General features: G+C 40.0%; 1 protein-coding gene across 2 annotated transcripts in view; it reads right to left on the bottom strand.

Annotated features, from left to right (window-relative positions):
* Positions 1–22,590, bottom strand: part of UTRN (utrophin) — a 321,971-nt gene that overhangs the window by 147,115 nt on the left and 152,266 nt on the right. The window contains exon 1 of one of the 2 annotated variants that reach the window (XM_083434685.1): positions 18,712–19,812. The exons of the other annotated variant lie outside the window; for it this stretch is intronic. Coding sequence (XP_083290811.1) covers positions 18,712–18,855 — 144 coding nt within the window. The 5' untranslated portion in view covers positions 18,856–19,812. Of the gene's footprint in view, positions 1–18,711; positions 19,813–22,590 lie in introns of those variants that run through there. 2 annotated transcript variants of the gene reach the window in all.

Below are 22,590 nucleotides of genomic sequence, written 5' to 3' on the forward strand. Positions count from 1 at the left end.
CTACTGACACACTAAGCTAAATATCCATACATATTAGCAAAAGGAAATGTTCCACAAAAGAACAGCAATGCCATTACTCTTTGTTAAGAGATAATATAGAGAGTAAGTGTTTATTTTGTGAACCAGGTAGACTCTGTTTAACAAACGATCATGTGTTTAAAAAACAAAATTATAAATATAACATTGAAGCCCACTGGCCTGTATACCACATTATTTTACAGCTGCTCTTTGATATTTATCATCACACAACACAGTAAATGAAAATTTTCCTCCCAGTTCTGTTAAGCATTAGTTTAGACTTAAATTATGTGAGATAATGTGAAACATGCTAAGTGTAATCAGCTAAAAAGAAACACAATCACAGGGAAAAATTACTTCAACGTTAGCAGGAGCAAGAACGGTGTTAAATCCTGCTAAACATAATGGTGTTAAATCCTGCTAAACCAGTTATCAACAGTGCAACAAAACACTTCTTTTAAACAGAGAATTCAAACTTGCCTTTTTTTCCCTTAAGAGACACCAGACTCTCATTGGCCTGTACATAATACGATGAATTGAAATAGGGCATACATTTCCATATCCCTAGAGGGCACATGGTTCTCTATTTATAAAGACTGTCGCAGTGTAACAGGGATGATTAATATCAACAAAAGTCATTTAATAATTTGAGAGTCTGCATGCAATTTCTTACTGCAGTAATTAAAAATCAAGTTGTTGGGTTATCTGGCAACTCTTTGATCCCCAAACAGCTTGAAGGACAAATCTCATTGTTATCACTACCGATACTGTCCTGTTATAGACCAAAGGTGGCCACATATGTATTGCCAAAACAGAAGGCAAAAGAGGACACAGATTTGCATAAAATGGACATATACTTATTTATACATGTAGATGCAACTTCAGGGACAGCTACCAAAATTTAAATGGAAATATAATGCATCTCCCCATAGTATGGAAGACTTTGATCAGGTGGCTTCTGTGGTTGCTTGGTCTTCTCTCCAGGGGCTAACTGCTGATTGGCAACTTCAGGGCCCCTGCTCTCCCCTTCCTGTGAGTCTTTACCTTGAAAATGGGCTTGGCTTGGATAGCCCTTCAAATGAAGGTCAGTCCTCTGACAGTCCTTCAAACAGGAAACTTACCATGTTATATAACCCTGAACATTTCTAAGGGCCCTTTCGATTATCCCTCAACATCTTTCAATTACTCTTTAATTGGGGTTATATTTGGAGATAAACCTCCAATACCAAACGTAGGCTACTAAAGCACAGGCTTCCCAAGTATCTTCAGTAAAATTAAATAAGATTGTACTAATATATTACACAATTTTACTGCTTTGTTTAAAGAGCACAAGCCTGCAATCCTTTACATGGGAGTCAGACTCTCTTTATTCAATGGGATTTACTTCTGAAGACATGTATATTAATGCACTGGGGGGGGTGCTTACTCTAGGCACAAATCTGGAACATCTTACTTGGAAATATGCATGTCTTTCATCTAAAGAAAATGAAACAGCAATGTTTGTAATGAATAGGTTTTTACATGCGCAACTTGAACATTTTCATTGTGTAATTTACTCACACATTTCCATCATAAACAAGTGCAGACTGCCAGAGTCAATTAATATAACTCACACTAGAGGAGAATGATAGCTGATTAATTTTTATATTCACTTTGCTTCCAGCAGACCGTCAACCAGGGCCAGCCCCTTCCATTAGGCATGGCAAGGTGGCTTGCCTCAGACAGCAGCTTTTGAATGATTCATAAGAGGTAGCTGATTCTCAGTATTTTATAGAAAAAGTAGAAATCCCAGAAGAAACAGAACTTTGGGTACATACTGTGTGAATGGGCTTTTTCTAGCAGAATTAGCAAGACAGCCTATCACAGGGGTTGGCGGCCCATGGGGGTTGTTTAACCAGCCCATGAGGTGCCCCTGAACCAAGCCGCCCACTTGGCGCGTCCCCGCATGCTGCGCTAAACCAGCACAGTTTCCACGGCACCAGAAATCGTGTCTGCACAGACACCGGAAATCACAGGCGCGCATATTCACACATGCACGAGATCCAGCCCACAGATGGATCTCCACTGGAGTGAACCAGTCCAGGCGAGGTAAACCTTGCCAACCCCTAGCCTATCATGTCCTTCCACTTTGCCCATGTGACAAGCCTAAGGGCATAATTAACCCACTGTAGCCTGGCTTGCATTCTGCTAGGAAAAGAACCATTTTCAGTTTAGAGTCAGGAATGCAGTTGTCTGAGCCTCCTCACCACGGTTTGTCCTTCCTCCATCACCAAGGTGAATTTTATGGCTGATGAATAAGGTAACAAGCAGGGGGCAACCTAACATTGGCAGGGAGGGCTTGAGTGAACTACACACAAAGGCAATTGTGGAACACTGTCTTGTTTCCATGCTGGTTGGGAAACTGTAATCAAATATTCCATTAGCATTCAATGTTTATAATGAGATGGAGGAGAGTGAGCCCTGAGTTAATGAAAATATTAACAAGTAACATGGGTGTTCTCTCATCTCTCTATACATTTTGTGAATGCCACTTTTCTTGATGAATGGTAAATTAGATGCCTGCATTTTTAACAGATGGGAGCCTTTACTACTATAAAGAAACCAGGCACCGGAGTAATTGCAAAACAATCGCTTGCTGCCATACACAAGATTGGCAATCATAATAGGGCCAAAAGAGAAGCAGAAAATTTATCAACTTCAAAACAAAGTCAGACAAAGCCTAGGAGAATTGTGTGATCATTAATACTTCTGATATATAAAAGAGAGGCCGCAGAATACAATACAAAGCTCATCTGTGTAAGGTGATATTACCTGGCCATCAGATATCCCTCCCCATCCTATCATTTCCTGGTGGCCATTGGAGCATTCCAAAGCAACCATAAACATTAATTGCTGTTCTGATCTTTCTCTTCTGGCACCCTTCACTGTCCATGTGTTAGCTCACCATGAAGGTTGCTTTGAAACCTGAGCTGCATGGTGGGTGGTCTGGTGTTGCAACTGAATCAAAGTGATAAGGTTAAGATTTGAAAGCTCAACAAGCTAACTTGACATTCTATGAGTCACAGGGCAAGTTGTTTTAAGAGCTGAAGAGGTACTAGCCTGCAAATGTACCTTCTCTTGATGCCTCTTTGAAATATAGATTTGGACCATTAAGGTATTTATTGGTAATGACCAAAAAACCAAAAACACCCCATTTCCGGCTCTCTAACTTCTCTCTCCTAGCCTCATCTAGACCTTGACAAAAAACAACCTTTTGGGAAATTGCCTAGTTTGGTATTGAGAAACCATCTTGGCTGTGAGCCCTGGAACACTGTGTGGCCCTTGAAGGCCTTTTTTCACCTGGCCTGGGAGAGCTGGGCCCTGACTGATTCCAGCTACAATAGTCAAGGCTGCTGAACAGACTCCTGGGCAAGGGTGTTGTTTGCGGAGTTTTTTCAGGGGTTGCTGTTGGTTTTTTGTATCTTTATTTTGTATCTTCTTGTGATTTGTGTGGGAATTGTTCAGACTGGTTGTGTATTTTTTAATTTTTAATTTATTGTTTATTACTACTTTTGTTATGTTGTAGTTACAGTCAAACTTCAATTTTTGCACATCTTGGCAGCCGAATGTTTTGGATGCTGAATGCTGAAAACCTGGAAGTGAATGCTTCCATTTTCAAATATGCCTCGGAAGTCGAATGGCTTCCAAGACGCCTTTCTCTTTTTTCCCATTGAACTTGTTGACAGCCCTTTGATCCCGGTTTTCGAACGCTTTGGAAGTCAAATGAACTTCCGGAACGGATTACGTTTGAAATTTGAGATTCCATTGTATGCCTTTATTTCATGTTGCAACCACCTTGAGCATGGTTTGAACTGTGAAAAGGCGGCATACAAATAAAAGCATGTATGTATTGTTTTTAAACATATATTTACTTATTTTTGTACTTTTACAAACTATTGTTTATACCAACAATCGTTTGTAGATCACCTTCAAACATATGCAAAAGGCCATTCATAATTATAATAATAAACACCACAAAATGGCTGCTGTGGCTGGCTGTCTAGTCACAAAATGACCCTCCAAATCTCTTCCAATCAATTTCTGCTCCCTACTATGGCAATTCTTACTGGATCTGTTGGGTATTTGGCATTTTTGTAGACCTCAGTGGGTCGGTTATGTATGCTAAGTTTCAAGTTATTAGTCCAACACATGTCACTGCATATGCTATAAATTTTTGAGACTTCTTGGTTTTGCTCCTGTACTCCTAGAATTCAAACCCTTTAACTGCCCAGGTAATCATGTTTCTCTGCTCTCACTCATTACCTTGGTCTGAGAGTCCCTTTAGCAAGGGATAGCTTCAAATAGATAACAGTAGTTATAGCAATAATTATGACACTCATGCAAATAAGGAGTATTATTTTATAAAGAAGAGCTATGTATTGACCCCTATATCAGGAAATTTAAAACACCTCCAAGTGGAGGTAACAGAAATTAAGTGATCATGAATACACTTAATCATCAAGTTTCCTTAAAAATTTATACTGTTCAAACAGCAGACTGCTTCTACAGTACAAAAACACTGGCATTCCAAAAGTTTCTAACAAATTGTTCTCTGAAACTTCGAGCAAGACATAAAAAGTACAACTTATACAACTTGATAAACTTCACTAAGAGCAAAAGTCATACTTTGAATCAAACGTGCATAGCACAAGTGTGTAGCATAACCTTGTGGCGTTCCCCCAACACTTAAACCTGGGGAGTGGCTACAAAGCAATTATGCACTGACAACAGGGCCTATTCTCTGTGTCAACAAAATCAAACAGCTCAATTTGAAATGGCAAAATGTTAATTAAAGACACAAATTGCACTGGGCTTCTGATTTTTTTTACCTCTTAAGATAACAAAAAAAAATGTTCTTTTATTTGCACTGTGAGCACAGAACAAAAGTTGGAATATTGTTCAAAACATACATTTCATTAGAAGCTAATTTGTATTATTTGACTGGGGGATTAATCAAAGCTTTTTTAAAGGGGGGAAAGACCATAGCTCTGTAACTATCCACATTGATGATGACAATACAGTACAGCATTTCCGTCATGTTGTCATGAACCCAGCTACCACTGCGAGTCTTGAAGCTATAGGCAGCTATAGGCATGTTAGTTAATCATAGTTCCAGTCCCCGGGGACTTGCAAAGTTTCCTTGAGAGCTGGCTCAAGGGTAGCCTGACATTGTATTCAAAGCTGAAGATGATATTCAGCTTTGAGTACAAGACAGAAAGAGTCCTAATGGTATCTACAGGAACTGAATTGTCCAGTGGGCAATGCCTTGTTCTGTGTCTCTGTCTTGCTGCTTTCTCCTGTCCTGAAGCTTCAATCCAAGCTCCACAGTTCTAATTCTCAGAGCTTGCTCTTTATACTGTAATCCTGGAAAGGACTCATTACTCCTTAAATAGCTTATGAGTTACCAGAACGATGATGGCACATGATGGTGGCGAGATCCAGTGTGTTACCAATCACAAGTCAACCAAGACCTCTTGTCCGGTGGGCCTCCACCCCGACTCCAAAAGAGATGAAAATGCAATACTTTGGCATGAGATATATCACACATGAGCTGGTACTGATAAATAAATGGGGCATAGCCAAAATCCTACATTCCTTAGACGGTGGCGGTTAGGCATTGGATTATTGCGTTATGGTGTGTGGGAAGGCTAGGTGTGGCCATCGCCTAAGCCTTCAATTTTGGGTATTCCGTTAAAGGAATCTGGGGGTCGTGTATTCTGTCCGATGCCTGCTTGGCGGGAGGCCATGGCACGACCCCTGGTGACGTCAGGGGAGAACCTATAGTTGTATTATCATCAACAGGCTCCGCCCCCTGGTGATTCAACCCCTGTGGTGGACATCCAATGCCTAAGCCAATACCTTTTCACTGCTGTAATCAATAAAGTTGTGGCCTTTTCATGCCCATAAACCATATATCGTGTGTCCTTGTGAGTTCATTTCCACGGCGCGGGGGTCGGGTCCTCGAACCACAATTACGTGTTATAAAACATCCACATGCAATTTTATGTTTATCTCAGTTTATACTTGCCATGAAACAGGCTGGTTTGACAGTGATGAGTCGCCTTTACAGGTCAGTTATGTTTTAATTTATAGTGTGGCATTATCTGACCTATATTAACAGCTTCCTTGTTATTTTACTATTTGTTTATCTTATAGCATTTGTAGGCTACTCCATTACATAAAGGTCGCTGGACAGCTTACAGTATGTATGTGTAAATACATACATAGATACATACTTACATACAAAATCCCCAAATAGTGGAGTAGAAGAGCTGAAAATAATGCCAATATATTTCACTCCTAGCAACCAATGTGCCCCTTTGGCTTCAGATCAAATTTTCACAGCCCTCTAGCAGTTATGGTGGCTCAGTTATGTATTTAGCATTAACTCTGGAAGTGTATACTTGATTCTGACCAAACTAAGCCTCCTGGCTCTATCCCTATAGAAAGAGGAAGAAGCTTAAAGAAGACCAGCTAGTGGGCAGCTTTTGGAGCTGGATATCAACTGCCTTCTGCTATGGCCTCCAGTATCTACATTTTGTATTAAATTGCTCATACAGACATTGAAGAATAATGAAGCACCAGGACAGCATTTTTTGCAACCTGAATCCTTTAAAATGTAGACTGGTGGGCTTCACTTCTGGCAGGCCTATTCACCTATATAAATAACACAGGCTGTGTTCCAAAAGGCTGGAATGTTAGTTTAATAGTTCTGATATTTTAAGAAAGGTAATGGGCAAGACCCTGGGAATTACAGACTAATTAGACTGATTGATATCCCAGCTAAAATTTATGCTAAGTATCATCTGCAAAAAATTAGAGGACTGGGCAGAAGAAAATGCCTTCCTAGCCAACCAAAAGGCAGGTGTTAAGAAAGGAATATATACTACGCATAATTGTTATGCTGAAAGCACCATAACCTAGGCAACAAAGAAGACTTCCTGAAGAGAGCACCCAGCATCTGGAAAAAGCCCCTCTCTTGAGCAGCTACACCCCATGCCTCATTTGATGGGGGCAGCTGGAGAAGCATCTCTGCAGATAAATTTATGGTCTAGGTAGCCTTTGGGGTGCAACAGAGCCCTTTGTCTGAACTGACACAAGTATCCAGTAAATGGGCATAGCTGTAATGGAGCACAAAGAGGTTTGTGACAACTTCACACTATAGGAAGGCAAGCAGGGCAGGGCTATTAGCCAAACAACAAGCCATACAATCTCCCAGACAGATCCATGCATCCCTGATCTCACTGCTGCCCTGCCTCATCTACTTGCACTGCAAAGACATCACTGTCGGAAGAGTGGCTCCACGGCTCCACCCAGGCTGCAGCTGCTCCCAGACATGCTGTTTTACAAAATTTCAATTGCTGGGGTGGTCAAAATATGTTTAAGGGGCTTAAGGCAGTCAGTTCCAGTCACAGCAACAGTTACATAATATTGAACTGTGTTAGCAGTTATGTGTGAACTTTCTACACATGGTGTGTGGCAATAGTGTTTGTTAGCACCATAATACCATCAACCATTCAGTCTACTGTAAGCTCAGTTGTCAACAAAGAGCAGCTCGTTCAATCAAGCCTTTAAAATAGAAGCCAGCATGAAAGGACTTGGAAACAGCTCACCTTGCACCCATGGGAAGTAATAAAGAATGAACAGGGATACAAAAGCCAACTGCAGTCATGAAAATCACTTATTGCCAAAATGGTTGTATCAACTTTATTATAGCTATTCCAAAAGGAAAAGTGCCAAAGCATAAAAACCTTGGTCTTATATTAATGTCTTTTTGCAGCTGCTGCAAACAGGTGATATTTGCCAAATAAGCCATTTGCACAGCCAGAAACTTCCAAATACACATAACTTAAAACACTTTTAATTGGCGGCTACTTTGCAATTCATTGTGGTCACGAAAACACAGTACAATGCTAAATAATGAATAAATTATTGGACATCAGTTGGGACTAACATGTTGGATGTTACACACAGCAAGATTTTTCTAAGGTGCTTGATTAATTCTACTAGGAAAGCTTTGTCTTGAAGACAGAAATGAAAAAAGGTAGATTTTGTAAATTTTACATTACATCTCGAATATAATTTTCTCATGCTGCCATGAAGTTCCTCAGGCAAGAACTAAAACAGATACAGATAATTTTTTTAAGAACATTTACATGAATATTTGAGGACACAGAAAGATTATCCAGCAAATATTTTTGCACTGCCAGGAGAAAAAAAATGTTAAGTGATGAAGAGATAGAATACAGAGAGCAGCGGTTATACTCATGCAGCGATAGGTCCAATAGCTTTCAAATAAACGAGTGACCCAACAACTGCTGTCCAGCATTGGCAAATAGAGAACCCCACTGTTTATTCTTTGATACTGTTGGGAACTCTTCATTTTCAGAAATCAATATAACTAGAATATTCATTTGAAAGCTTAGAGTTCTTGCAATTTAGTTTTCCACCAAGTTAGGTAAACGTTGCTCAAATAATTGTGTTAATATACAGAGGCAATACTAAACACAAAAGTCCATTCTCATTACTGTGAAAAAACCTACTTGGCCTCTGTCTTCACCAAAGACGAAAAAAGAAACAGAGGGAACATGATAGCCATTTTCAAATATCTGAAGGGCTGTCACGTGAGATATGGAGTAAGCTGGTTTCCTCCTGCTCTAGAAGGTAGGATCCAAACCAATGCCTTCAAGTTACTAGAAAGGAGATTCTAACTAAACATCAGGAAGAACTTTCTGAAAGTAGCTGCAGTTTGACAGTGAAACAGATTCCTTTCCTTGGAGGTTTTAAGCAGAGGCTGCAGGGCCATCTATCATGTATAATCTCGCTAAGATTGCGGCATTGCAGGGGATTGGACTAGATGACCCTCAGGGTCCCTTCTATCTCTACAATTCTATGAAATAAAAGTTGAAAAACCATTTAGTATTCATACTGGACCATAAAATGTAGACTCCAGACCATCTATACAATCTCATGTAACAAGATGCTGAGACTTGAAGTGTGAGAAGGGAATGAATTGGATCTTTCACAGCTGAATGCAAAATGCACCGCAGATGTGTACATGCATGTGCTATTCCTTGTCCAGTATGGAATGTGCACAATGGGGCTGCTTGTGTTCACATATATACCCTGCTACGTGGGTAGGAATGAAATAATTTGTTTCCAATGTGATAAAATTGTCTCCTTCTTGTCTGCCTTTCATTTACTCTTTGAGACAACAACTACTATAAATTTCATTTCAAGATTCCTTTGAGCCATTAGTTTCCAATGCAGGTCACTGGTCACTTATGTTACTTCAAGCTCAACCACTCTAGTCATCATCCCTTATGTACCTTCACATATATGCCAATGCCAGGTTTTAGTGGGTTCTTGGGGAAGATGCTCTGTATGGGTACCACCTCCTCCACACTATCTATCACTACCGCTGATTCATTTGCCCTCTTCCTTTGCGTCCAATTTGTACAACCACCCAGAAGACAGCATGTCAAGTGCTGAATGCTGCACTGTCTTCTAAATCTTGCCACTGCTTGTCTGCTCCAAGACAGTAGGTGAACAGGCAATGATAGGAGGCTGCAGGGTTCATCAGTGGTCCTCCTGCTGTGGTAGAGACCCAACAATGCCTACTCCTGTTGGCCCTGGTTCTCACAGAAGTTTAAAATTGGATGCAAGAGTGGAGGCTAATAAGCTAACCCCCTGTCCTAACCTGTTTTCCTATCCTGACACTTAATTGATAGTACTGTTTGTAACTTTTTGACAATATTTCAATTACACCTAATTATACTACTGTATAATAAGGTATTGATTTACATGGCCAATGCCATCGCTTTTCAGCAGCTCTTCAGTAGTTTGTCTGCACTGATTATTGAGCAAACACCCATCCCATAACCTTTCATTCTTTCTGCATGATCTTTCTTCCTACCAAGCCATTGCTGCAGGGTACTGAAAGAACTTACTATAAAAGTAATTATCCACATTTAGCTGCATTTTCAAGCCTTTTCACCTGTCTGAAAAGTTCTTCCTCGCTTTCTTCTATTGGGAATTTAACAGCAATTGGTGACATACCTTGATTAGGGAAAGTGCACTGAACTGTATCAACAACCTTTTAAGTAGAGATCATGTCAACCAGACAAAGCTGTAAACTAAATGTAAACGAAACATCACTAAAATCTAACCACTGCTCACCATCATTTTGCCAATCACTAAGTCAACAACTGAAATGGTTATTCTGAAGCAGAAGCAATGTAGTATCAAAAGGTAAAGGAAGGGAAGCTGCCCTGAAAAAATAACATTATTTGTGTATGGGGAAAAACATTCTCACGAAAGTATTATGACCGTGAGTTCCAGCTGAAACAACCAAGTTCCATTATACTGTCAACTATCTGTCAACTATCATTCATCTGCAGCATTTGTTATAAATGGGAAACAAACTGGAAGGGCTGAGGTAGATCAATGTTTCACCAAGATGTAAACCTAGGTCACATTTAAGAGGAAATAGAACCATTTCTTTATCTTCTGTCTGCAGAGTGATATTATCAGTACAAGAGTCAAGCACCAGGGCCCTTCTATCTTACATGCCTCCTTGCCACCCTCATTTTATTAATAAAATGTATTTTATTTTATTATTTTATTCATTTTATTAATAAAATATAACCTAACCTAAATTGGCTGGTACCCTAGCCTTTTCACAGAGAAACTAATCCTGGAGACTGAAGCAGAAATGAATCCTATTTTCATTCTTTCTAGAAGTAGAGACCTAGCTTTTCTGATACATGTATATTAGGCAGGCTCAAGGTTTACAAAAAAAATGACTTACCTAGACTATAAAGAGTGTGCAGTAGAATATCTGGGAATGAAGCCAAAGCTCAGACCCCTATGCATCTTACTTGCTATGAAAAAAAATTATCCTCACTCATAAGGCACTACAACTAAATAAGCAGCTTAAGCTCGTTTTAAGGCCCCTTGCTCTGTTGAACAGACCTAGTTAAAAGTTGTACAGTCCAGGGGTCAAATACTGAGGAGCAAAAAAATAGTTTAAGGCTTGGTATCAAAATCTGTCTTGATTTTGAAAGCAGAAAACGATCTAATTTTTGAAAGGTCAGATAAATATACGTATATGAGAAGTACGAGGTTCTTACACACTGGCTGAGTTTGTATTTAACACTAATCCTGGGGCAAGGAATGTGTACCTTTTACATAAATAAACATTGCTGGAATCCAGCTCCTAGCAGCCTCAGCTGGCATGGCCAAAAGTCCTGGATAGCGGAAATTGCAATCCTGTTGCATCAATAGGGCCACAGGTTTCCCATCCTGTGCTAAATCATGGTTTAGTGATATGTGAGTGGAACCTTGCCTGCTCTAGGCCTCATGTGGTTTTCTCCTCTCTCCTCCTGGAGGTGTAATTTGGAAGTTTCCCTTAACCACAGCCTACTGATGTATCTGAATTGAGGATTGCGGCTTATCACTAACTATGGTTCGGTTCAAAACAATCCCATTATAATTTCAAACTGTGACTTGTGGAACTGACCATAGTTTCTGATAAACCACATTTCCAGAATGTAAACAACAAGCAGGTATGGTTAGGGGAAAGGGAAAGCTTCCAAACTCCTTCTCCCAGCCATATGACTGGATGAGAGAGAATGTCACCCCAGCTTAGAGACTGAACTTGTTCACATACCACTAAAGCAGGCTTCCTCAACCTTGGCCCTCCAGATGTTTTTGGCCTACAACTCCCATGATCCCTAGCTAGCAGGACCAGTGGTCAGGGATGATGGGAATTGTAGTCTCAAAACATCTGGAGGACCGAGGTTGAGGAAGCCTGGACTAAACCATTGTTTAGCATTATAACAAACATGGCCACTGGATACATAACAAGCCATGGTTTGTGTTTAGCTTTGTACAAAGATGAGCAGTAATATGTCTCAACATAGCACACCTGCTCCTCTCCTCCCCTTGTACATTAGATGAGAAGATAAAAAGCTTATTTTACCTTTAAGGCAGCTCTACTAATTACCAGCACATCATTGTTCACCCTGAAAAACAGGGTTCTCAGATGAAAATAAACCCTTGAATCTCGTTTGAGGCAAACAATGGTTTACCATTAATTAGAAGCAAAGGCTTCTAATTTGCTCACTGTGTGCATGGGATAAAAGGAGAAGGGAGTGCATGAGTCACAGGCTTGCTGCTGTTTATTCCCAATCTTAAAAGCTATATTTGGAAGACTGGTTACAAGTGGATGTGTCTAGCATCGGATTTAAAACCAGATTTAAAAAAAAAAAAAAAAACAGAAGAAAAATGACCAGCTTGAAGCCTCACAGAATGATAAATTTGTTATTATATGTGTCGTAAGAAACCCGAAGGCGCTTTACTAGATCTACTACATAAAAGTCTAAAGCAAAATCTGAAGTTTGCTATGAACAAAGGTAATTCTTCCTTGAACAAACTGGAGAAACTGGGGCTGCAAAAGTTATGAATCAGCAATTTCTAAGTGACTTCTACAGCCTACGTCCAATCAACCAGTTTCAGTTTTCACTCTCCTACATTTCCATCAGTCATAGCCTTACACGTATTCCTAAAACCCACAATTGCCTTCTTAGGGAGATGTGTTATGAAAAGGAAATGTGTTACTCTCAAAGGTAAGAAAGTGCCGGAAAACACAGTTAACTAAATATACTACAAGTTACCAGGGGTGAGTGGAATGTAGCTTTATGAAACTGAAGGACAAGCTAGTGAAGGAGGGTGCTGTACGCTTTTCCATCTGTAAGGTAAGCTTTTATCGGGTGCTTGAAGAATGAGAAAAGAGCAGCTATCAAAGAAGTGTGTGAAGACTTACCGACATCCTCTGAAGCAAGTAAATAATGTGGACCATTTACAACATGGGATGTATAATGTTAGTAACCTTGGTGTTTTCTGTCAAATCAGCAGCATTCTTGTGCAGTAAAAAATAGCAGAAACTCATGTATTAGGTATTGATTTAATTCCAGGAAATATGGGAGATTCAAGAGAACAGTTTCCCCCATTAATCCTCCACTTGTTATTTAACACGGCTGTTACGATATTACAACCCTATTGCTACATTTTATTTACATAAAATAGCATTCTGCTTTGGAACTGCAAAATATTTTACTCATAAGCATCTAAGACACATTGCTGCTAAGTACTGGAAAAGTTTCCTTTCTGCACCCTCACTATGTGAGGTTGCGTCTAATATATATTTCCAAAAATGCACTTTCCAAAAAGAATGACTGATGATATTCTTGTAAAGAAGCTGATAAAATGGGGACTAGTCGAGGTAACTGCTAGGGTGGATTTGTAGCTGGTTGGATGGCCATCTGTCATGTATGATCTACTTGAGCTTCCTGCATTGTAGGGATCTAGAGGATCCTCAGGGTCCCTTCCAACTCCATGATTCCACAATCCTAAGTTACATTATTCAGCATCCTTACGGGGTAGACTTTGGTAATATGGTGCCCTGAACGAAGCAGTGGGCCCTGCAGGAGAAGTTCAAAGCTGTCTACTTGGAGGTGGCAGGAGCGGAAGGGAGGAAGAGGAGGAGAAGGAAGCAAAGGAAGCAATGACTAGAGCTGCACCAGCTCCAACCACAGGTATGTCTTGGGTCTCCTCCTCAGCTCAACACCCTTCACCACCCTGAATCTGGCACTGAAGCTAATGTTTCCCTATCCCATAGTCCCACACACTTCTCCTTTTTAAATTCAGGTCTTTCTCACATCTTCAGTGTTTAAGAGGCACTATATTCTTCATAAGAATTTATCCAACGTATTCCTCCCTGTTTTTGCTACTATTTTATTTAACATTCTCAACTTGTAATCTTTGTCTGTGTGTTCACAGTTGAGAGGGCTGCAAAGATCTTCTAGCACTAAATGAAGACAGGATAATATAGACACAAGTCTTTTTTGCCTTTCCTTAAAACCGTCTAAGCTTTTATGCTTATGAGCTGAAAAACGGAGTCCTTTCCACTCGATTCAATATAATGTAAGTATTCTTGTCTTATATCCCCATTTAAAACAAGCATTATTCATTGCCACTAATTCCGACAGCTCGTTTTAGCTCCTTTCTCCCTGACATCTTTAACTAAACTCCTATTATTAATTATCTCCCATTATCCTTCATCAGCTACTTGAACCGCTTCAAAGTAGCTCCTGAAGTTTAGCTACCTCAAAACACACGCCAGCTGAAGTCCATAAAGTGTAAAGGGAAGGGAAGAGATTAAAAGTTCTGGTACTTTCCCTAACTATATTCCTTTACCAGTCCCAATCAGCTATTGCTCCCTTCAAGAGGCAGGAACAGGCCTCACTTTGCACCCTATAATTGAATGCGCACTTTAATGAAATATTTTTATGAATTGCCCTGTCCCAGGTTCTGCTTCTTAAGTTATACTCAAATGTGATAGAATATTGGCAATGGGATTTGATATAGATAAAATCGTTTTCTTCCCCTCATCTCTAAATTCAATTGCCCTGAATCTGTCAAACTTCCATGTCTGCAAGGATTAATCATATAGCACCATACATTTCCTTTTGCGCTCATCATTATTTTTATATTTTCATCAATTTCCACAAAAGCTTTCTGAAATTGAAATTTATTCTTCAAAAAACCATATGTATAAAGCATTCATCTGAAAACCAGACATAGCTTAGAGCATTTGTATCATTTATCATCACATCCAAGGAAGCTCATGTAAGTTATCATGTGTCACTTCAGGACTGGAGATAAATGTCATATCCAGACTAGACTTTCAGATGTTCCCATGTATACATTTTCTAAATAGTTTTTCATTTGTTGTGTTGTAAAGGAATACTTTCTGGCAGAATATTCACTGTGTTCTGAACACAAACTGCCTTTGTTATACTTGTCTTCTTAGCTGAAAGTGACCTGGCAGTTCTTGATATGAAGGGTGAGTATACTCAAATTATTACTTATTAGGAACTCAAGCCACCTTAGCCATTTAAAAGGTTGTGGTATTCTATATTATTTTGATGTATTTAGAAATGCCTCACATTTCTTTCCATGAAGCAGTCATTCTTTTCAAAAAAAAATGCTACTTTGCTGAGCTTCAAGCCAATTTAGGCTCAGTCATGGCTGCCGAATTGGAAAGCTTGTAGATGATCTCAAATATACCAAGTGGAAGTGCAATGATGTTCACATTTCATGGACTATGAAGAAAAAGTGCCAGCCATCTTTACCCACAAGCTGCTTCACTTTGTTTCTTTATGTCCTAAGAGCTCCTGACTAGTCCTGAGCACAGCAGATTCATGCTGCATGAGCAGATATTAGGAAGAGAATGAAGAGCAGAGATTACTGCATGCCATATAGATCCCTGGGGCTCGAGCAAGCGAGTGATGCTGCTCCCATCCTGTAAGTAGACTCTACAATTTCAGGAAGGAGCAAACTAATATTTGGAGAAAATTCCTGCAGTTTCCCTCAAGAAGACTGACACCATACTTCCGGATGTATGAAACTGAAGGGGAAATTGATGGGAACGGCATAACCAAAGGATTGTGATTCATGTCCCTACTTTTGTTATGTCAACACTGAGGGTGGATTAGGTCCAATGATCCCACTAGCACAGTTGCGGGCCCTCCAGAACAGCATGAGAGGTAGTATAGGGGGGTGGAGGGGGAGAATAATATTGCAGAGACTGCTTCCTCCCTATCTGTATCCATTTGTAGGAACCTCCAACAGAACAAAGGTCTTGAATTCAAAAAGAGTCCCATTTGTGAATAGAGGGGCACCACTGGATCCAATCCAGAATGATAAATGTACAGTGGTACCTCGGGTTACAGACACCAGGTTACGAACGCTTCAAGTTACAAACTCCACTAACCCAGAAATAGTACCTCAGGTTAAGAACTTTGCTTCAGGATGAGAACAGAAATCGTATGGCACGGCAGCAGCAGGAGGCCCCATTAGCTAAAGTGGTGCTTCAGGTTAAGAACAGTTTCAGATTAAGAACGGACCTCCAGAACGAATTAAGTTCTTAACCTGAGGTACCACTTTCTTAGGAAAACCTACCAGATCGTATTCTGCTGTGCCTTTAAAGCAGGGGGTGGGCAACCTGTTTGCTGTCAAGGGCAACTTTATGCAGGGCAATGGGTCAGGCGTCACATGGCTGAGTGGAGCAGAAGCCAGTGAAGGGCATGACCAAAATCAAAAGTGAGTTGGACACCTGTTTTTTAGCTTTGTGCAATTCTGTTCCCTATCCCCCCCACCCAGTGGACAGATAGAACACTCTTCCCAGAGATCTGACTTAATTGTATGCAGAAGGCTTTTGAAATTAGGCTAAAGATTGCACATCCCTATCTTAAAGTATACAGCAGACAGGCTTTTGTTTACAATCTATTTTTAGAACTTGTAAAAGATATTTTACTGACCAGCTCAAAAAATTAATTGTAGAATTCAGACTTATAATAATACACTTCTAATATTATCTTTATTAGCAATTTTCTGAACTTATTTACAAGATATTTTCCATTAATTTCATTTTAAGACAGCTTTAATTTACTGCTCAACAAAACTCCAAGTGAACATTTTTTTTGGGCGGGGAGGATAATGTCACCCCTAAATCTAGGAATAAAACAAGTACTTACGTTGCTAAGTATTCTATCATTTGGCATTACACTACTGAAATCAATCTTAATACAGCTACATATATGCTTACCATATTGCTAGCATACAAGTTAGTACACAGAATGGTCAAATTAACAAGAAGAATAAAGATTTTTTGTGCACAAGAATATTGAGACTTTCTGTCCCCAATGAAATGAGCATAGTAGAATAATAGTGCAGTTCATTATTTCATTGAAAGTTGCTTTAAAATTTGCAGCACACATTAGATTTTCATTGTGCTATATCATTAACCATTCATTTATCACTGCCTTACATTGACACCTGGTGGAAGAGGCTGGGATTGTAACACATTTTCCAACATCAGTTGAATGAGCATTATAAACAAACTTTGAACACTTCAATTGACAACTGAAACCAACAGTGTATAATTTAAAATGCTATTTCTTTCTCCCTAGAAAATGATCGTTTTGAGCAAAAAATGTATCCAATAATTCCAGGCTGTTAGACACTTCTGAGTGATAAATACACCATCAATTCCCATTCATAAAATAAAACTTCCTTTTGCTGCTTCACGAGCTAAGTTAGCAAGATAAATGCATCGCTACTGACATCTGTTCTACTGGGCAATTTCTTCTAGTATCTTAGTACTACTACAAAGTTGGCTTCTCTGCTTGTGCCGAGAGACTGATGTGATAAGAAAAAAAACTATAAGCTTACAAACAACCCAACCACAATATCTTATTTCATGCCCAACATTAAGATCTTACACACTTCTAGACAAGTTTCCAAAAAAGATTTTTTTCACCCAAAAGCTGCAACGAATGCCAGCTATGTAATTTACTCTTTTAAGTGGCTGAAACAAAAATACTTCAGATTGTCATGCTTTAAAAGTTGTATTTGTACAGGCTGGATATTTTCAAATTCACAGCATGCCTTCTGAAACATCTATACAAAGTTATAAATATTTTAGAAATCTAGACATTCCTATATAATTTAAGGAAGCAAAAAAGACTAAATGTAAGATAGCCAAGAAACCAGGAGATTTGTTTCTTCCTTCTCATAACAAATGATGGAAAATGCAAACAACATTGTTTAATTTTTATCAGTGAACATGGAAGCAAAGAACATGAATTAACTCCTAAAACAGCAATATTCAGTAGTATTAAAAATCAGAAGTTCTACCAGCCACAGCCAGTTTCCTGCTTTGATGATAATCACTGTTTCCTTTTCCCCCTCTTGTTTTCTTTGTGTGTGTGTGTTGCTGCTGCTGCTACTGCTGATTCAAAATAAGGAAAAGACATCCACCAGTTCTCCAATAACCTGCCGAAAGATAAATCCTTGTGTTTCCTCCTGCTCCCACTCTGTCCTTTCTAGCTAGGTTGGCTGTATGAGAAATGGCCCAAGAATGGACTTACAGAGTGAGACTCTTACCTTGAAAGTTAACCAACTTTAATGATTTCCCCTCGTATCTCAAAGTTAAAGATTAGCAAGCACTTTCAAGCAGTTCCACTACAGCAAAAGTTCTGCAACCACACAGAATCTACAACTCATAGCAGTAGATGTTTACATTACTTTCATGAGCACTAGGCCACCTTGGGCTTTTGAATGGAAAAGCAGCATATACATTTTATGAAATATAGACATTTTACCGTTTTCCTATCTAATTCTTCAATAGAAAAAATAATGTAACACAATAGAAGCTCCACTGGTTGTAGATCTGCAGAAAGCAGATACTACCTTAAACTTTTGTAAACTGAAATATGGACTGATATTTTAAAACACACTGGGGGTCTGTACTGAACAGCTCTTACACTAACCTTTTAACTGATCTTTATAAGAAGCAGCATTTCTAACAGCATCTTCCCAACTCTGGCTAAAGATAATGAAACCAAGAAAGTATCCATTTCAGTAACTATAATTAATATTTCCCAATAAAATATTTCTAGTGCCTAACCACACTAAGTCATAGTTGTGTTTCTAGATAGACAGATATAGATAGATATAGATATTCATCCAATTTGTTAGTGCAAGGAAAGAAAGAAAGAATAGTTTAACTTTCCAGTTTTTACTTACCTTGCAAAGCTTCTGATAACGTGGGGAAGAAACTGCCATTCTCTGCAAGCGATGCAACAATACCACAACTTTCTGCAGCGATGTTCTCACCACCGCCATCATTTTAAGTTTGCCACACTTCTGAAGACACCTCAAAATTTGCATTATAAATGAAGAACAACTATCATTTCCTCTTGGTCACTGGACAACGATTTGCCAGCTCTCTGAGCATGCTCGCTTCCAGGGCAGCTTTTCCGAGTGACAGACTCAAAGGCAAAGGCAGTTAGCATAGTGTTAAAGTGTCTCTTCTTTCAAAAAGCCAAATACACACAAAAACAAAAGCTTGCCGGCATCCTCGAAGCCTGCATTTGCCCAGCAGATCCAGGGGGAAATGCCTGCTACCAAATGGGGAGAGTGAACTACATACCACCGAAGGTTTATGAATTGACAGCACCGAGCTGCAGAAACAAAGCAGAATTCCTCGGGGAAGACATAATCACAACAGTTCTCCTTTTGAATATGCCTCATAGGAAGAAAGAGAGCAGCGTTCCTTCCCTCACTCTGGAGAAAGATGCTCTCGCGCTCGCACTGGAAGCAGCTCTGGCAGAGCTGTGGAGCAAGTGAATAATACAGTGTGCTATAAATCTTATGAGAAGAGCAGAGGGATACCTGCCCTAATTATATCAGCCATACGTTAAAGGCTAATAAATCACATAGCGACAGCTCTCAAAAGCTAGATTATCTTGCACAAAAGGAAGACCTGCAGGGGGCAAACCCTATCCTGTGAAGACTCTCTTAAAGCTCATTCATCTCCAGAGCTCCGAAAGGAATCGTTCTACATGTAGAAGTACCAATGTTATTATGGTGAAAAATCCAATCGGAACCTTTCCTGCATAGGTCCACTTGAAGAATAAGGCAACTAGGTATGATTTCAGCAAGATAATATTTTAGTTATTGATTACTCACCCTCCTGCTCCCTCCCCCTGGGCAGGATTCTTCACAAGCTTTGGACCTTGATAACAAACTCTGAGAAGTTGTATCATTTAAGGAACTTAGTTTAAGACAGATGCTTCATAATAAGGCTATTCTTTTGCTGTCAGCATCAGTGCGGGTCTAACAGTGAGAACATACTTCAAATGTGGCAAAGTGTAACAAGGCACAGGCTGAAGTCACATGAGGCTGCAGTGCTTCTGAAGCAAAGCAAGTCTGGGAGACTGGTCAGGCGGCCAGTGGCTGGATAGGAGACAGCCTGGGAACCCTGTGTCTGCTGTCTTGAGTTCAACACTGAAATAAAGGTGGGATATGCAACATACAAATATTATTCATTAAATATGTATCTTATGGTGTGGCAGGTCCCTCCACAGAGAGGCTCACCTGGTGTGGCTTTTGAATGCGATGTGAGGGGCTTTTTATTTTGTTGATTTATAATTGTGAACCTTTGAATTCACTGAATTTTAGATATGCTGCATACTTTTAGTGGTGCAGCATATTTCCTCCCCTATGACGCTGAAGCCTTTGCTGTTGAAATTCTTATGCTGACATTTTATGCTAGAGTTGGTTTACTGTTCTGCGATTATTCTTGGATATTAATGCTTTATTGTTTGTAAGCCACCCAGAGAAGCCTGTTATTGGGCGACATTGTAAATGTCATTAACCAATCAATAAATACGGAACATATGGATCAAACGTCCTGCTCTAATATCAAACCACCTACCAGGGCTGAAAGAATCAAATAATTCCACAAGCAGAAACCCAATGCACTGTAAAATGGTATGTGAAGAGCAAGTATGGTTCAGGCACTTGACCCTAGCCACACACCCTGCAAGGAAAGGACGTGGAACACTTCAAGGAAAATAACCAAGATTAAAACTCCTTCCCAATCATAAATAGGATCAACAGGTCAGATACTGTGTCGGAAAAATGGCTCTAGTGTAACAGTTCTCAACCTGTGGGTCCCCAGATGTTGTTGGACTACAACTCCCATCATCCCTGAGCTCTGGCCTTGCTAGCTAGGGAGTTGTAGTTCAACAACATCTGGGGACCCACAGGTTGAGAAAGGCTGCCCTAGTGGATCATACTTAAATAGTTATGCTGGAAATAAACTCCATGCCATCAACATGGCCTGGATAGCTCAGTTGGTTAGAGCATGGTGCTGATAGTGCCAAGGTTGCAGGTTCGACTCCCATATGGGACAACTGCATATTCTTACACTGCAGGGCATTGGATTAGATCAAGCTTCCTCAACCTCGGCCCTCCAGATGTTTTGAGACTATAATTCCCATCATCCCTGACCACTGGTCCTGCTAGCTAGGGATCATGGGAGTTGTAGGACAAAAATTTCTGGAGGGCCGAGGTTGAGGAAGCCTGGATTAGATGACCCTCTGGGTCCCTTCTAACCCTACAATTCTATTATTCTAACATACATCACAAAAGGCCTAATACTAAGAAAGTAGCATGGTTACCACAACCACAATGGCTTTATTCCCAAGGATAACCAAGGTGGTGCCTTCCAGATGTTATTATACTCCATTTCCCATCACCCCCACCAATGGTTATCCTGACTGGGGCTGATAGGAGTTGGAAGTGTAACAGTATCTTGAGGGTTATGCATGGGCTACCCCCGCTCTATCCCAACACTACTATGTAGGAATGTAGAAACAACAAAGTACAGTGGTACCTTGGGTTTAGTACTTAATTCTGTACCGTTCTTAACCTGAAACCGTTCTTAACCTGGAGACCACTTTAGCTAATGGGGCCTCCTGCTGCCGCTGCACCACCGGAGCACGATTTCTGTTCTCATCCTGAAGCAAAGTTTTTAACCCAAGATACTATTTATGGGTTAGCGGAGTCTGTAACCTGAAGCGTATGTAACCTGAAGCGTATGTAACCCAAGGTACCATTGTAAAACAATTTCACAAGAACAAAGCTCTCAAGTGTCAGAGACTGTGTGAGAGACTATTTGATTGGTTCTTCCTTCTTCCTACCCACTCCTGCCAACCCCCATGTATTTTTTTAAATATTCCCGTGTTATTGGAGAAGCAAGCGGGTGGGCAGTCCCACAATACTTGGGATGGGGGGAGAACATGTGTAAAAAGTCTTCTTCCCAATCATAAGGAGCACAACTTCAGGACTACTTGGTAATCCCTTTTACAAAAGCTCACACGATTCCTCTTAAATAGCCATCCTCTCTGCCTGCGTGTTGAATAGAGTGCTACCATACTCCTACAATGGCTCAGATATCAGGAAAGCAAATGTTTTCACCAAATACTGCAAGCAACCTTTTCCGTGCATGACTAGAGCCAACAAATATTTACTTACTGTGAGATTCTAACTTGAGGCAACAAAATAGAAAAGACAAATGAGGCACTTAATGTTAAAACAAAACAAAACAGAATTGGCTACTTTTAGCTAAGTGAAGTTGCTTGATCCCACATGCTTTCCCAAGGATACAGTTTTACACCTCTAGTAGCTAAAACTTTACAACTTCTAACTTTTTCTAAATTTATCCATTAGCATGGTTGGTGCAGATTCTGTAAATCAATACAAGGTTTTAAAATATGAAATTCTGTGATTCTAAGTTTAGTACTCAATGACATTACTAGTGCAACAGTCTAAGAATCTCACATTCCCCCCCCCCTTTATTTTGCCTAGCTTTTTAAAGAGCAGCTTCTGAACTCTGGTAGTTGCAACAGCAGGTTTGAAAGTGTGGCAGAGGGCCTACTTGGAAGTGGCGCCCTCCCTGTGGTACACCCTCCCATCAGATGTCAGGGAGATAACAAACTACACAACTTTTAGAAGACATTTGAAGGCAGCCTTGTTACTGGGAAGTTTTTAATGTCTGACATTTTATTATGTTTTTATATGTGTTGGAAGCCACCCAGAGTGGCTGGGGAAGCCGAG

The sequence above is a fragment of the Podarcis tiliguerta genome (genome assembly GCF_965153285.1).
Source record: "Podarcis tiliguerta genome assembly, chromosome: 3".
Taxonomy (NCBI): Eukaryota; Metazoa; Chordata; class Lepidosauria; order Squamata; family Lacertidae; genus Podarcis; species Podarcis tiliguerta.